This window comes from Ruditapes philippinarum, unplaced genomic scaffold (genome assembly GCF_026571515.1).
Source record: "Ruditapes philippinarum isolate M1 unplaced genomic scaffold, ASM2657151v2 ctg251_1_1_1_1, whole genome shotgun sequence".
In the NCBI taxonomy this organism is placed as follows: domain Eukaryota; kingdom Metazoa; phylum Mollusca; class Bivalvia; order Venerida; family Veneridae; genus Ruditapes; species Ruditapes philippinarum.
Window position 1 is genome coordinate 107,376 of NW_026855913.1, and position 18,333 is coordinate 125,708.

General features: G+C 30.7%; 1 protein-coding gene across 1 annotated transcript in view; it reads right to left on the minus strand.

Moving 5' to 3' along the window:
- LOC132744789 (uncharacterized) overlaps positions 1 to 13,507 on the minus strand; it is a 51,390-nt gene extending 37,883 nt beyond the window's left edge. The window contains exons 1-5 of the mRNA XM_060733570.1: positions 13,452 to 13,507; positions 4,345 to 4,802; positions 3,974 to 4,045; positions 2,809 to 3,079; positions 1,555 to 1,638 (exon numbers count right to left, since the gene is read on the minus strand). Coding sequence (XP_060589553.1) covers positions 1,555 to 1,638; positions 2,809 to 3,079; positions 3,974 to 4,045; positions 4,345 to 4,758 — 841 coding nt within the window. The 5' untranslated portion in view covers positions 4,759 to 4,802; positions 13,452 to 13,507. The remainder of the gene's footprint in view (positions 1 to 1,554; positions 1,639 to 2,808; positions 3,080 to 3,973; positions 4,046 to 4,344; positions 4,803 to 13,451) is intronic.
- Positions 13,508 to 18,333: the final 4,826 nt, after the last annotated feature.

The window sequence follows — 18,333 nt, forward strand, 5'->3', positions numbered from 1 at the left end:
CAAAGAATGCAAATAGTTAAGGAACTACTGCTCATGAAAAGTTCCTGTATTTATTCCATTTTAAAGTACAAGAACAGTTCATGAGAAAGCTGAGACATTTAACTGTGTAAACGTTCCAAAACTACACTTAGGTAAAATATTGGCTGTTTTGTGTATAGGCAAGAATCACAAGTGCATAACATAGCATTTATATTCGAATAAAACCCTTAATTTTACTGAGTTTTTTTTTTAACTATTGCATATCTTGGTAAAGCACATCATTTTTCAGGCTGCTCAAAATTGAACATCATCTGTTGACGCTATTAAAGGAATCTTTAAACACTCCAGCTGTTCGTGCGATTTACTCATTTTCGATGTCCCTTTAGGACGAAATGTTTTGCGGCAAGACATTTCGGTTATATGTTTTGAATTAACGGTGAAATAACTGGATTTGAATCCAATGATAAGAAATCTTGCATATAAGTTACCTGCCTCGCTTGCATGCACTGCACTACCAGCCTGTGCAAATGTTAGATTAAAAGTTTATAAACTAAGATTTTTCGAAATTTATCACAGACTTTCCAAACATCCTTGTAGTATTTGCAGGGATACACAATGGGAAATAATCTTCTGGTAGTGATTTAGACAAACAAACATTTGAAAATGTAATGGTCATATGACAGAATCTCCATGGAAAACCGGAACTTCAAAAAGGCACAAAACAGACGAAAACTCACGAAAGTTCAGTGCATGCGTTCATATTTAAGATTTACTGAATTGTACAAATACAATCTTTTATTTTATAATAATTTTTAAATACAGAAGTAAACTATTGTATTCATAACTAGATACAATATTTTTGAGGTCAAATCATTGCGACTTATACCATTATAAATAATTGATAATGATGTGGTAATTTAGAGAAACTGTTCAAATTCTCCGCTTGCAGTACAGTCTTGCAGTACAATATTCTCGGACCTTTTCGGTAATTACGTCGAATACAATTAGTACGAATACGGAATTACAGCGGAACTAACTCTCATAAACTTAACATTTAAACAAATATTAAATGAATGTTGGGAGTAATTGGTTATGTTAAGCTCGTTACATTAAGAAGTTAGCCTAAATAAGATAAATGTATAGATATAAAAGTACATAGAAAATTAATTATACACTAAATATTACGGTTGTTGAAATGGAAAGTTCAAAATATTGACCTGTTGACATTATTTAACGGATTTATGTATATGTGTACATCAGTTGGTGTGTTAAATTGATTATGATTATCGGCCTATCATAATTTACCGATAAAGACATTTTCTTTTCACGTCAAATGTACATGTAAACATTCGCTACACATTATCATAATTTGGTTAAAGTTTGGCCCCCTAAAAGCATAAAACACAAACAAACTTCATGAAATTGCATTGAATCTGTACAAAGATTACACCCTCTGGTTTAAGGAACATGTAAAACCAAGTGGTAGAACATATTATGAATAGTAGCCGAGATGATCCGATTGCTTGGAGAATCATCAGTTTGACTTGTCTGATATATATTTAAATACAATCTTACTTTTTTTCTTATGGCGATAACGTCTCCTCTCAAAAAACCTCAGAAAAAGATTCCCCTTCCTTCTGTTTTCCTGCCTTCTTTCATCTGAAAAAAAAGTTTACACAAGAAAATTATTTTTAATATTTGTTTTTAAGAATTGTAAAATGCTGTTATATATCTCGAGATATTAACATATGTAAATGTCGATTTTGATGATGAAAATATAAAGCTAAGATCATAACTCGATTTGTACATATACATAATTGATTATTGTTTAATTTATAGACCATTGCTTTCTGTTATAAGAATTATAATATTGAAGTGGTTATTACAGCAATGAATTATGTTTGAACCCTCCTGGTGTAGTGTGGATCAAAACCTTATGTTAAGAGATTCATATAAAACTTATGTTGCGAATTAAAAGATAAATGATGCTTGCAAAATTAAGTTGGTCTAAGACGCAAATTTAAACCATTTGAAAAAGTATGTATTGAATACTAAGTCTTAAATTTGAAGATTATATCACAAATCTTAAAAAATACGTATAAAATTTAAATCTACATGAACAATCATACATGCAAGACATGGTTTCATAAATTCTACTCTGGTCATATTTACGTTTTAATCACTCCATATTTAAACACATCGGTTAATCATAATATTTGTACCAATACATTTACAATTATAAAATAAAATTGCTTTTTTAACTACGAATCAAACCAACCACAAACTGTTTCTTTTGTTTATTTGCGCTGAAAAAAAAACTCGTATTGACTGGTTCATATACATTGTAAGAATTGGAATGTTTGTTGATATATAAATATTTTAGCATATGCGACAAGTTCATAAAATACTTTCATCCAAAGAAACATGATATAAAATCTAAATTTTGCAAGTTATTCAAAAGGTTTAAATTCTTATTTGATCTGTTTTTAGAAACCAGAATTACTCAGACATGTCAATTTAGCACGTATTATAAGTTCACACCTATGTTATTACCATTTTCAACAACTTTGTGCAAATGAAATCTACCAAATTAAGTTTTCAATTAAGGTCATCCTTTGATTGTCAGAAGCAAAACACCCGAGTAAGCAAGGCCATTAATATCCAAAATTATAATAACTCCTTGTATCAACAAAATATGGATATGCATACCTTTAGTATTTAGGTATTCTATAGTCTTTTTTATAACTGTATTGTCTTCTTTCAAAATCTCTAAATCAACTATTACTGCCTTATCCAATCTTTGTATCAACAAACTAAAAGGATGTTTACCTTGCATATTTGAAGACTTGTGTGGTGCTGGCAATCGTTCTTCTATTTCATCTATTTTAGTTTTAACAGTATTTAAGTCTTCAGTTGTCTTATTATGACCAGCTTTTAGAAACTCTATGACAGCTTCTACTGCTTTATCGTGTTTTTCCCATTTTTCAATTTCATCTGTTACCCTCTGTTCTGTTTTTGGATCAAGAGGGCTGTATTCAAAGTCAGTTATTGTCTGTTTAAAGTCTTTGATTGGATACACCTTATCAATTCTAAGAAGAATCTGCAAATGGCACATGCGTGGTAATTATGTTAATTATAGTTTGCTTCATACGTTCGTCAAGAAGGAAATATATGCATTTCATATGATTAATGTTTTCATCACAAGAAAAGTACAATATACTGGTATTTGTTATTTGGAGTTCTGACTTGATGATATAGGTAGAATAAGAAAATTACTTTATGATATGAATGAATTGTCTACTTTTACTATTTTATTTGTTATACTGATTGTGTCAAAAGTATTCAAACACTGGAAAATGCTTAAGATGAACAAAAAACCTGATATATTAAATAACAGTTATAAAATAAGTGATAAAATGAATTTGATAAATTTTTTATCGTCATTCAACATTGGATATACATATCTCATTAAATCAATGATACTACCTTTACAGTGTTTGGCTGAAAACGTATTTAATTTAGTGACAAGTGTTTCATGCTATCTAAAGATATGTTCTATGCTCAACTCGGATATTAGAAAATAGTGATAATTGCTACACAGCCCCTTTTGTAAATGAATAGTGTATTCAGTCTGTTATTCAAATTAGACACATTTAGTCAGAATTAATTTCATAGATTTTGATAAATTTCTCTGATAAATATTTAACTCAAGGATGACCATAGTATTTCTTTAACATGACAGTACAATTCACTTTCAGATTTTTGCGAATAGACCTGTCAAATTGCAATTTTGAAACAAACCATTAACAACTTTTGGAATAAAATAACTTTTGGAAGCAGACTAAAACACTATCATGAAATTGGTAGATTGCACAGTGATGCAGGCTGACTTGGATCTATGTTTGAGGCAAAACAATTATGGCTTCTCTTTTAGTTAAAAAAGACACACAGTCTAGAAAAAATCTTACATTGAGTTTTAAATAAAAAAAAATACCTGTTCGATTTCTTTCCACTTGGTACTAAAATTGTTATATTGTATCCCTGTAGTGGTCGATATATGACAAATCTGAAGATATAAAATAGTTACTGCTTCATGCGTGTCTTTTACTGAAAAAAATCGATTGATTTCTATCTCTATCAATACTTATTAAATTTTGAATTATCTCGTTTTAAACCCTTGAATAATGAAACAAATCGTCTTGACAGAATGACTCACATTAGAACCTTTTGTGTATTTCCGCGGTTTAACGATCGAGGGTGATTTTTATCTGAACAAATATCAAGACATATTAAGCAAACTTGTTTTATACATTGGCTCATTTATCATTATTATAATAAAAAACATAATTCTATAAAAATTCTTACTTCATTCCTGTAATTCTTCAGTCTACAAATGTCTGCTTCGATGGAAGTATCACTTTGTCCTGGTGAAATGTTCCAATTAAACTTTTTATTTAACTTGAAACATTTTAGGTTTCTCATGAGACAAATGATAAGTGTGATGTCCAACTCTAACGTTGAAACAGTGCCACTTGTTGGATACAATAAATCATATTGTACCTGTGTTATTATCCCACGTCCCTTCAAAAGTTTGATAGTGGTCTTTTCGTTTGCAAGACATCCACTGAGAGTAATGGATTGAGCTGAAAGTTCCTGATCTACATAATTTCTTAAAACTGCAAGTCCACCATCTATAATTAGCATTTGAAGGCGGAATAGGAAGATACGATTGTCTGATGCCTGCGCCGAAGATGATGTTCCGGGTTGAGCAGCAGCCATGACTAGACATTACATTTCACAACTGTACGTTATTATGATCTGACCTGTAAAATGATATGCACAATTTATGTAGAATTATTATCAGTAAACATTCCATTGATTAAAGTTTAATATTTCATTTTTTGCCTCACCCGAAACGAAATTTAAGGCAAGGCAAACCTAAATTTGAGATGTCATGTATAATTAAAAAGAAAAACATTGAACTTAACTGTAGACCATGTAGACTAAATGGAAACATGGATCATCATAGTTACGTGGTTAGATTGTGCAGATATGCAGTAGGCATGTTTCAACATACTTTAAAGATTGATGTTTTTTTCCGTAAAAGAATAACCAAACTGTATTTTTTCAAAAGGTACCTTTTCTTATTTCGCAATAGAACCTGATACAAGATTGTGTTAACAATGTTCAATTGTTTACAGCTATATCTCACCGATTTTTATATCATAAATGGTGAATTATTATGGTTCTTTTTGTTTAACCTTATTTATTAAAGATATTACGATAATTTTAACATAGAATTATTGTTTTTGACACAAATTCAAATTGTGCGTAAACAAAATAAAATGATGCGGATAAAAGTTTATGCTGCTTTTTCAGTACGGTTGATACGAATTACCAATTAATTTGTACTAACTAAAAAGTAAATCAAAAATTATTGTTATCATACAGATAATTTGTATTTTTTCTCAAAATAAGAAAATGTAAACTTAAGAGAATAGTAAGGTGTGAGACAAGGTCCTATTAGTTTAGATTATCATTTGGTCACCGCCAAAGGCCAACGTCAATTTCCGAAATTAATTTGCAATGTTTTCGTTTTGCCTTTCGATTATAAATAATAACCTTTTGTCATATTCGGGCGCATTTTTATCAATCTAAATGGAACTTTACTTTCCGGTGTCTTTTTTACCGTTACGCTTGCAGGAGTTTTTAATGAAAATATACAGTAGCACCGACATATTCTGTTTTGCAAGAATATCAAATGGTAGGAAAATATGCCATCGCGCACCTTCTGAATGCCCCCACTCGGACCATGTTTTGCAGACAATTCGTCGACAGGTGGTTTCAAAATTGTGTTATAACCAATAACCGCGTACTAAAAATATATGATGCATTCTGGACGACTTTTATTGAAATATTTGTTGTGCTTTTATTTAGACTGTAGAAAGTAAAAATCAAATATTTGTGATTATCAAGCTACTTCAAGGACATCTTGCAAGTTAATAATTTATTTCACAAAAACGAAACACACACCTGAAAGGTAAGATGGGTGTTTACAAAGAGGGAAATACCCTTTAAACATTGCATTCAAATAATTTGGTTAAAGGTTTATATTTTGACCTGGTAGTTATTTTGCTTCCTGTACTGATTTATTTATAATACATATTTTTAAGAACTTTGTTAGATGAATTTCGACTGTTTCATCGGGGCGGAAATATTCACCAAAGTAATTGTACAAACATTGTAAATTGATATTTTTTTATATATTGAAATAGGATGTCTTATCAAACCATAACATCGGGTCCTAGAGCGGAAATTTCCACCAAAATTGTACAAATATTGTAGATATATATAATGTGTTATATAATATATATATATATATATGTATTGAAATCGGATATCGTTTTAACCTATTACAATTCCCGAAGGATTGTTTATACTTGAATATATTTGATATACTTGTGCAACCAAAGTATATTACTCTCACACAATCAGGTCTTACATAGAGCACAACTAATTCGAATTGATTATAAATAAAAAAAAACGAAGTTTGCTCTAAGGTCTTAATATTTGAGTAGTTCAAAATATATTTTTTATAATAATGAATGCAGACAAAGTTGATGCGTGTTAGCGTAGTTTTAACCCTTGAATGTTTTTAATTATATACATATTTTTCTTTCAAATAATATTTTGCATTATGCAGAAAATGTTTTTCAAGCAAAGACACTGGCTTTTGTATCGAAAGATTTACATATGAAAACAATTCATATATGAGAATTTTTTATTGTGACTTTGCAAAATATAAACTTTACAATATTTTGGGTAACGTTTTTTAAAGTTTTAAATATCTATATGGTATGAAGTTAAAATATAAATAAGGCACTTAAGAGCAAACTTATCACATATGTTTGCCTAGGATTGCTACAAGTTTCATTACATCTTGTCACTATTCGGTAAGCTAAGTTGGTAGATCGTTTAGCTATAAATTGTGCATCAAGACGGGGCATGCCATGTTCTTTGTAGTTAATCAAGAAATCAATTCTACTGTTATTCTGTCTGGCATTTACAAAAGTAATATCAGTATTTTGCGAACATAAAGGCACAAATATTAGTTAACTGTTTCACAGCCTGCCCGGGAATAAATCACATGCTAAACTGTGCTCTTGTTAATTCATTGTGGCACGAGGCACTAACGAACACTAAGGACACCGACTGACTGGCTGATCAAGGACCTCAAGATCCTACGTTTGCTTTTGTACATAATGGAGGGGGAACCATATGGTTGAAGTATCTCTTTTCTTGGAGTTATAAATTATAATTATTATAAGTTATGCCCAAACTACAAATAAGCTGACTGAGGGGAGTGACCCTCAATAGCAGGCAGGGTGAAGATATAGAGAATAGGATGCTTGAGCCTATTGACTGCTTGACAGCCATGACCTTTGTTTGGTACATACAGCTCTTATCAAGGCTGTCTCTTTCATTATTGTCACACGCTACTGTACGTTCTAGAACTCATTTGACCCTGTACAGTAACCTACATTTCGCTATATCTTTGGCAAATACTAAGGATATGACTGGGAATTTGTGCGGGTCATAAAGAAACTGGGAAAACATAGTGCTCCATGCTAACTTCGTTTTTTTTAAATCCTAGTTTAACATTTCTGTATTAAAAAGTGTAGTAGAATAAAAAAAGTTCATTGTTGTTAGTTTGCGTCTTTTTCAAACTCAAGGTACATTATTTATTACGTACAGAGTTGAAACTTCACGCATTAATTTCACAAACAAACCCGATAATTATATGAATATTTAAATGTTGATTGTTTTTCTTCTTCTTCCTTCTCCTTATTCCTCTTCTTCTTTATTATTATTACTGTTATTATATCTTACGTTTTTACGTCATGGTGCAGAAAATTCTAGTCCATTTCGTTATTGTCATGAATGCCGACTTTCTAATAATATATAACAAATGTATGTATTCGGTTTTGGGTTAAGAGTTTTTTAAACATTTGTATTGTCATGTACTGATGGAAAAACAATTAAACTGACTCAGCGCAAAGAAAAAGCTTCAAAATGAGATAATGATAAATGTTTACCAAAAAGGAACAGATGTTAAATATGGTGCAGAGTATTGGAATTTGAAAACTAAAATAGGCAACCAAACATCAAAAGCTTTGGATAATGAAAATAAAACAGTTCCTGGGGCATAATGGGCCTTTAAAGTATTTTGCAGGAAGTAAAATAATCTTCAAGTAGCGGTTTTCTGAACATTACGCCGTCTATAAGCTTAACCTTCAATTAATTATTACAAGTTCTTCCACGAAATGTATTTATAGCTTTAATCGACCTTACAGTTACGTGTACTTTATATGATAACATTCTTTTTCAAAACAGGATGTAAACTATACACAATCACGCATTCATTGAATGATTCGTGGCGTGATACACTTAAACGTATAAAATGTAGGTCAAATTTAAGTTATGTTTTCGGTCTGTCCTTTGCTCTCGACAGAAAGCTGTTCATCGACATGTGCATTCAGGTTCTGTTTAAAGATTATGTACACTCAAATCTTTTAATGTATGTTTTTATTTCTATAGGCATTTAGGTTTCACAGTAAATATGATTTTTTTATTATCAGTCACATTAAAAATGCTTAAAGACAAGAATCCTCATCTCCAGAATCATCTTCCCTTTAAATTTTGATCATTCCTTAAAAATTGTTATAATATAATGCAGCGTCTTTATTTTTATAGGTTTTTCCTTCAAACTTTTATTTTATGTCTCTTAATTATCATCCAATTAATACATGTTAAGGTTCGACAGGCATCTTCTTTTTGTTCAGTTATATAACCACTTTAACATTTTTATGTCAGCTTTTTTTCATTGATACTTTTTTCAAACAAAGGCCTTTATAGTATACCGTAGGTAAGTATTCACCAGTAAGACTTGACTCAAATATATTGAAAAGTTCCATCAAATTCAACCTATGCATTCGGAGTTGTGTGGCCCTTTGTTATTTGTTTTCTGAGGAAAATCAATTCTGAGCCATAATGTCCAAATAGTTAGTGTGATTATGTTTATAGTAACAAATGAAAAATGCATTTAAATATTTCGTTCATTTTTAGTAAAACTCTTTATCACTTTGAATGATGCCCTGATTGAAAAAAGCCTACTGATATATATATATATATATATATATATATATAATATATATATATATATATATATATATATATATATATATATATATATATATATATATATATATATATATTTAGAAAAATCGCCACAAAAAATCGGCACGCCGCAGCGGGACTCGAACCAGACCTGGGTAATCACTAATCGTAATCATCGATGTTTTAATTGATTACATGATTACACTGTAATCATCATGTAATTGATTACCTTGCTCAAAATTGATTACATTAATTGTAATTAATTAATTACAGCTTAAATTCAGTCTGTAATTATGATTACAATTTGATTGATGTTGATTACTTTCAGATTTTACATGAAACTATTGAAATTCAAATGATTTATTTCACATGTTACAGTTTAACTAAGGTAGTAAAATATCAAGTGAGACATTTTAAGACATCACTCACAATGAAGAAATAAGTTTTCATCCATACAGTTAACCAAATTCTAACTGAAAGATAGACATCATTGTTTGGCTGGTATTCTAACCAAAATGTCAAATCATTGGATTTATGATGTCTTTGAATTTCCTAAAGAAACATCTGGAAATGTGACAGCACAGTGCAAATTGTGCCCCCTAAGAAGATAAATGGAGACACTAAGTCACATTCAAATTTCATTACCCACATAAAGTTATGTTAAATTTTGTTTCACATATTTTGGTTAAACCATGTTTTAAAAAGTTTCAAACACTGTAGATTACTTCTTTACTTTGTATATTCTAGAGTTTATGTCAGATGTATATTACCATATTTTAATTATATGCAACAGTTATTTTGTATGGTGATAGACAATGTGTCTATATTATAATGGATACTGTTGAAGTGTTTGTAAAAAAATGATAATTTCTTTGTAAAGTCTATTGTCTCTTTGAATTCCCATATAAAAAATTATTGTTTTCACACCTGTTTTAACACCTGTATACAGCATACTGTACAATTGACACTTTTCAAAATTTCTGTTGCAGAGAGTTCATTATGAAACCTACACATAGAAGACTGAGGACCATTCCTGCATCATTGGCCCTTGTAGAGCGTTTGTTTAGTGTTGTGGGTAAAATTTTCCGTCCTGATAGATGCAGTCTGACTGACAGACGGTTTCATGAACTTATGATGCTAAAGTGCAATGCTAAAATATGATAAAGTGATGTGACTGTAACTAAAAGTGTGTTAAATTGATGACTGTTGATGAGCTGGAAATCCTATATCCTATATATAATGTATACTTGTATATTAAATAGCATTAAGAAACTTTTTTTTATAGTTATACATGGAATGTAATCAATTATCAATCAATTACTTTCTAAAAGTAATTGTAATTTCATTGATTACAGAGGTAAGTCTGAGTAATCAATTGTAATCAATTACAATAAAATCTTAAAGTAATTGTAATTAAATCAATTACTGATCAATGTAATCATCCCCAGGTCTGACTCGAACCACGGGTCTCTGGATTGCCGGTCCAGTATGCTAACCACTACACCACAGCGGCCGTTGCTTTTTCTTCGTGGTAATTGGCCTTATATATTTAAGTTATTTTTAACTTTATTGTGACGTCATCACTTTTATTACCATATTTATGTTTTTGTATTTGGATAGACATACCTCTAAAATGTCACAATTTAATGTGATTAACCTATTTCTAAAATGAGAAAAAAATAGCTGTGAGTAAACGTTACTTTTTTCTGTTCAAAAGTGTACAAAAAACTGACATAGACTTTCATGAAGCACAGACTACCTTCAATATTACATGTATGTATATGTTCATGTCCCTGAAGCGAGTGATGTGTCGATCAGATTGACTTTGGAGAACACACAGGGAATAACGTGACTATGAGATATTTATTGGGCACGTTCAACATAACACTCTGCTGTTAAAGGGGAGAAGTGCCAAACTCTAAGTAAAAATTAATTTAATCAAAAGGGGATTCAATAAACTTTATCAGTTTGTGAATCTAACCGAGGACGGGATAAAGAAAAAGCTCATTAATCAAAAAGCAGGAAAAAATCGTTTCAAATCGACATATTACCGACATATTGAAATCCTTTAAGAGCTTTTACCTATTATCATACAGATTTAAATAAACACTTAAAGGTATTAAAATCGCCCTTTCTGAAGAGTATTCATTTTCAAGATGACAAAAAGTTTCCATAGGACGTGGGTTCAAACACCAGACAAGGCATTTTTTTCTACAATGTTTGTCTTTTGTCTTCTTTTTATTTGTCAAAATTTTGATTTTTATCTTATTTTTCTATATGAAATCTGAAATTAAGAAAAACGTGAAGTTTTATGCAGAATTGCTACTGTGAATTGCGTAGATGATGGTACAGTTTATTTATATAAAGTTGTCAATGCCTTTTGAAAAAATGTTAATTTTAAATCTAATACCTTAAATCGATCTAATTGTTTTGATATATGTTTGTAAGTTTGTTTTTGTGGGTGATAGTCTTGAACTAGATACAAACATAATGTTTCTAGTATTCCAGTGACCTTTGTATAATGCAAACTTGAATAAATGATTGTTTGCTAAGTTAACATAGACGTCAATACTTAAAAATAATGCAATAATAATTTACAAAAACGTATGGAAATGGACTAATATCTTGACATGTCTTTTTGCAAAACTTTTTACATACGTTAGATACGTCAATTAATTATTTTTTAACAATACCCTGTCTTCATATATAAAAAAGACTTTACTTCGCAGATAAAAATAACTTTCAATGTCTTTTAGATATTTATCTGATAAAATGTTTTTCTTCAAACAATCAAATGTATCTTATCTCCTTTTACAAAGCCAAATGCTTGAATAGTTGCTATAAATATAACACATGTGTCAAACATGTGGCTACCAAACCGATTAAACAAGGTTTTTAATGAAGTTCTAAAGACAATTCTATATAAAAAGAAAAAATCACTTTCAGAATCTTTTTGTGTTATCATTTTTGTAAAGTTGTTGGCCCAGCGGCTGGCTGCCAAACTATTAATGTTGCAGAAATGTTATATAAACAATAAAACGGCATTTAATGAAGTTCTGAAGACAATTCTTATTATTTAAAGGATATATAAAAAGGAAAAATCACTTTCAGAATTTTTTTGTTTTATCATTTTTGTGAAGTTGTTGGCCCAGCGGCTTGCAGAAATGTTATGTAAACAGTAAAACGGTATTTTATGAAGTTCTAAAGACAATTCTTATTCTTTAAAGGATATATGAAAAGAGAAAATCACTTTGAGAATATTTTTTTTATTTTATCATTTTTTGTGAAGTTGGCGGACCAGCGTCTGGCGACGTGAAGTTGGCAGCCCAGCGGCCCAGCGGTCAAAAATTGTAATGTTGCAGAAATGTTATTTAAACAATAAAACGGCATTTAATGAAGTTCTTAAAACCATTCTTATTATAATGAAATATCACTTTCAGAACTTTTTTTATAATTTTTGTGAAGTTGGCGGCCCAGCGGCTGGCGGCCAAAAATTTTAATGTTGCAGAAATGTTATTTAAACAATAAAGCGGTATTTAATGAAATCCTAAAGACAATCCTTATTATTTCAAGGATATATAAAAAGAAAACAATCACTTTGAGATTATTTTATTTTATATTTTTTCAAAATTAGGCAGATATCTTATCAATATATTTCTGGATTAGATTTTTACTTAGAAAGCAAAGTAAACTTTTCTATATCCTGTACCAATTTATGCTTCATCATTCAGACCAAAACTTATAATGGATAAATAAATAAAAGACATTTAAAACTTTGTTGATAGGACTGCCTGATAGAAAAATCAAAATAGAGTCGTAATTTAAGGTACTTCGTTTCGCATTAAACTCACACTTATTTACCAATATAAACAAATATAACATGATCAAATGCAATGATCAAATAAATGCCGTATTTATAATAGCTTTAAAAAGTCGCTTAAATTTGAAAAGTATCTAAATTTAATCCCATGCAATTACTGCATTACCCTTTTCAGATTTAGAACAATAAATTGTATTACAAGACTTCCACAAGTAACGAACCGCTTTCTTGTATAGAACATGCCCTTTATGTACTGTCCACTTTGGACCCAAGTTATTTTTACCTGTAGCTGTTTTAACAATCAACGCAGCATGTATCTTTCACTTAGTTGATAACAAAAACAGTTTCGAAAGCTTAACAAATACAACAAACGAGCCAAAACTGCTGAACTTATGTAAATTTATCCATATAGTCTTAGCAAAGTTCTAACTTTAGAGCATCTTGCATAAATAAGTTGGTATGTATACAGACTCACCATATTCTTTTATCCAAAATAATCCAAAAATATACCTTTTCAACACATGAATACTTATACTCCAAATGATAATGTTTAAAGTGTATAATTAAATGTATACATGATTAAGGTATGGGATGAGAAATTCTCCCTATTTAACATGTAATCTACAAGTGCGGATAACTATTTATGTCTTCCGGCAATTATAAATTATTAGTAATAAGCGCTAATTTGTAACTTGCATTCGACACAGCTTCATACAATCTTACCGTTTTAAAACTAATTCAAAAATAAATAAAATTTAATAAATACACACACATAGTTTTTAATCCAATGTCAAGATCTATATTGGTGATGCATGAGATGACTGTAACTGATACTCTATACTTACAAGTTTGCTTCTTTAAAAAAAGCATGCAAGAGGTCTTTTTACAACTGTTGTAGATTTATTTCATTGTTCAAATGGTAGGAATTTCTTTCATTTAGAACTCTATGCTTGTAGATTAATTCCAAGTGAAAGCATGATAATAAAATCAATTAAAATAAAAGTATGCATCATATTTATAATAGTAGCAACATTCTAAACGCAAATTACACACTTAAACTACTACAACTGAACTCAACTCAAAGAACCCAAACAAAAATATCCGCTTATATACCCTTTTTTGCGTTATTTGCAAAAGTAGACTGGCGCGCGACCCACTTGCGGAAATGGGAAATCAGTCTGAACGACTCCTTGTGCGACCTGAATACTGCGCGTGCTGACATTTCTTAACAATGTTCAAATGGTGCGCAAGTGGTTCATGTATACAGCCTGTTGTGCAATACAAACATTAGTACACAAATACATAAATATACATGGCAACTGTATACAGATAATACTAGTAATAATGTACACAATGCAAACATGAATTGTTAAAAACTTATAAATGCTTTGTTTTTTAGTATTCTAGCTCCACTTATAAACCCAATCAACGATGAACTTCTTGTGTAGTCATTCGTCCCTAAAGAAGTCATTCAAAAGGTCAGATTTCAATTTTGAATTAAAAAACAACAGTGCAACTTAGTGCAACATTACCTTGCAAAAAGTAAATATATTTGTATTATTTATGCTGACAAGATTGATACTTTCACATTTGATTAACCATGTTACTATTCTTTAAACTTGTTAACGGCAGAAAAATAAACTGGGAGAATCCCTTTTATATAGCAACCTCTATATAGCCAATTCAGTAAGGAATTTCATTCATAAAATCTGATATGTTTTTGAGATGATGAAGACCTAAAAATAGTTCACTCGGAAACTGACTGTACGCGACTTTCACTGGCTGATCATATCTAAAAATAACTGAGCTGTGCCAATGACCTGGACTGTTAATTACCCAATTGTTTTAGAACGAAATGAGTAAAGAAATATTGGCCAAATATACCATCCTTAAAACAATATTCCTTTTCAAATTGCAAAGTATTGTAGCTATTATAAATGTTTACTGTCACTTTTCATCGAATTCGCTGTTCACAAAAAATAAACGATGTTAATTTTACGTTTAAGTAAAGTCGTATTTTGAATCGGGACATGCGCATAACAATGTTTTTAGGCTGTAAATAAGATTCATTTAACTCAAATTGATACGCAAAAATGGATGCCACCAGCAATCAAACTCAACAATATGGAGAGGTCAGATGACCTCTCCAATAAAGGGAAAATCTCAAAATTATAATTGAACATAAGGCTTAAGCATACATGTATACATATCTATTATTTGATTGAGCTCTTTAGAACATTCTTTTTGTCTATTTTAATAGATCATTTTTTATTGCATTTTATTGTCAAAATAAATTGAGTTATATTTCAAAGCAACATACAAATTTTTGTTGAAACAGCTATAAGCGTAACATGTCTATGGCGGTCACAAGGGGTCTAAACTAAAGGACAGCTATAAACAAATGATCAGATGACAGCCAAACAAAACTAATCAATTCAACATAAAGTAAAATCAATACATATAAATATTAAGGCAACAACAGTGTGATATATTGTATAAACATCTGCCTTTATTCCCATACTGAATAATTGTTCCTGTGTCTGAGGATTAAAACATATTAAGTCAATGTACAGCAGAATAACAATATACATAACATGGGGGTCCACAGATGCCCGCCCATTCTGGCTTAACTTCATATCTGCCTTACATTTGAAGTGAAAACGTGCATAATATAGAAAACTCAAAAGTAAATTAATAATTTATGATTCCGAAAAATTTATTGTAGCATTATATGTTTTTCGATTCCAAAACAATTACTCCGCTAACAAACTGAAAAGCTACACCACACTCAAAGTGACGTTCATATAAGTTTATCGATCTTCTCGTAGCCTACGTATTAATTTATTATTCTTATTGAACTTATTGTGACATTGTTCTTAATAGCATATATTTCAATTAAAATACAATTACTCCGCCAACAAATTTAAAAGCTACACCACGTTGATGATTCTAAGCTGCAACATCATTGTTTTGTGCACTGTTGAATGTCTATTGCCAAGTGCTTGCAGTTAAATTCAACATCCAATAAACTGTTGATTTTGTATATTCTTACACATTAAGTAAATTTCCAATTTCTATTTTTAACTATTAACAGAATCAAATCCTGAATGGCAATACAATAACATTTGTTTTCTTTATATACATATGGTGGCTGATTTGTGCCATGTCGTTTAAGCATGTTATCGGGGCGAAAATGGGGAAACACGAATAATAATATCTGTCATATGTCGTGATTCGAATCAGTATATCCGTCCCGAAAGGCCCCGCTCATGGGGGCGGTCTCGATCCGATATTCCGATCCGAACCGCAAGCATATATCAAATATTTTTTTCTTGCATATTCTACCATATTCCAACATATTTTAAATTATTTACTTGTATAAAACAATTTTTCATGGAAATTGATGTCATTACACCTATAACTACTTTCTTACGACAGCGTATGAAATTACAACTTCATTCATATGCATAAACATTACCGATATATTTTGCAAAATGATTCTTATATGCCGGAGTGTAAGGTCTCCGAGCGAAAACGCGATGTAGTTATAATTTGACGTGTTTTCTCGTGTCGGCATTTTGCCCCGCTATACAAATATACAACCATTTTTAGATACACATACGACAGAAAGGATGTGACGTACTTTAATGTGGTTAAACGAAATGTCGATAGGCGAAAACACGTCACAATTGCAATTTTCCATAATATGTTCTGGCGTGTTTTCGCCTATCGACCTTTCGTTCAACCACATGATAGAACGCCACATTCTATCTGCAGTACGCGTTCCTAAAATTGTTGTATATTTTTCTGGCGAGGTAAAATGCCGATACGCGAAAACACATCAATAACTTTGTAACGTTTTTGCGGGAATATGTATTTTCATAAGATGTGTTTTCATAAGCTGTTGTAAGAAAATAGTTGAAATATGAAACTTGTTTAATTAAGGTAAAAATTTAAGAAATGATGGAAAATGGTAGAATATGCAAGAACAAATATATTATATATGCTTGCCGTTCATATCGGAATATCCGTTCCTTGGGAACCATGGCCGGGCCCCTTGGGACGGATATTCCTATTCGAAACCGCAACAGATATTATTATTTGTCCTTTCCCATTTCCCATTTCCGCCCCTTAAACATGCTTATACGACATGGCACAAATCAGCCACCATATAAAGAAAACAAATGTTATTGTATTGACATTCATGATTTGATACTGTTTATGGTCAAAAATAGAAATCGCAAATTTATTTAAGATGTAAGAATTAACAAAATCAATAATTTATTTGATGTAGAATTTAACAGCTAGCAATTGGCACCAGACATTCAACGGTGTACAAAAAAAAAGAGATGTTGCAGCTTAGAATCATCAACGTTGTGTAGCCTTTCAATTTGTTAGCGGGGTAATTGTATTGGAATTGAAAAATATACTATAAAAACAATTTTACAATCAGTTGTTTTTTCGGAGTCATAAATGAATACGTAGGCTATGAGAAAATCGATAAAGCTATATTAACGTCACTTTGAGTGATAGGATTAAATCTCTCTAAATAAAACCCATACTTTCTCTTATTAGCATTTACAATGTTTCAATGACTTGCATTATAGTGACAAATTGAATATACGCTTCACAGAAGAAGTGTAGTTAATTATCTTAGAGTTAAGCATTATTTATGTATGAAACGGTAGCTCAGCGTTAATAATCCGTTTGTCCTGTTATATGCCCTATTTAAATCGCACCGTCTGTCCCTACCTCCGAGGTCACTCTTACAGTTTGAAGGTACTCATTTTATAAAGAAGAGTTTGAAGATACACATTCGTTTCCGGACTGTGACTGTGATTCTTTTTTCTATTTTGTCATGTATTAAAGAATGTTTAAGTAACTTGGCACACTATTTATCACATCAAGACGGTGTAAGTGACGGTCTCTCTTGTAGTTCGATTTCCATCTCACAAGAAGAGTTTGGAAGTACACATTAGTTTCAAAACTGTTACGTTGTTATGCATTGAAGGATTAAAAAAGCAACTGGGCATAAATGTCTACCATATCAAGATCATGTGTCGCATTTAATCAGTCAGCCATAATATACACATGACTGAGATATTATTTATTAATAATGAATCATAATTTTATTCAATACGTTTTTCGCCATTCTTAAATGTCACCTTTATGATTATTACATATGTTTTTACTTTAAAGCAGTATAATACACTATGATACATCTATGATATCAACGCATAATTATTAAATAAGATTGCAGACTAAGTTATGAGAGTTAACCGTGTAGAGTTATCTTGTGACAGAAATAGAGGTGACAGTAACAAGTTTAGTTTCTGCGCCTTGACGGGAAAGAAATC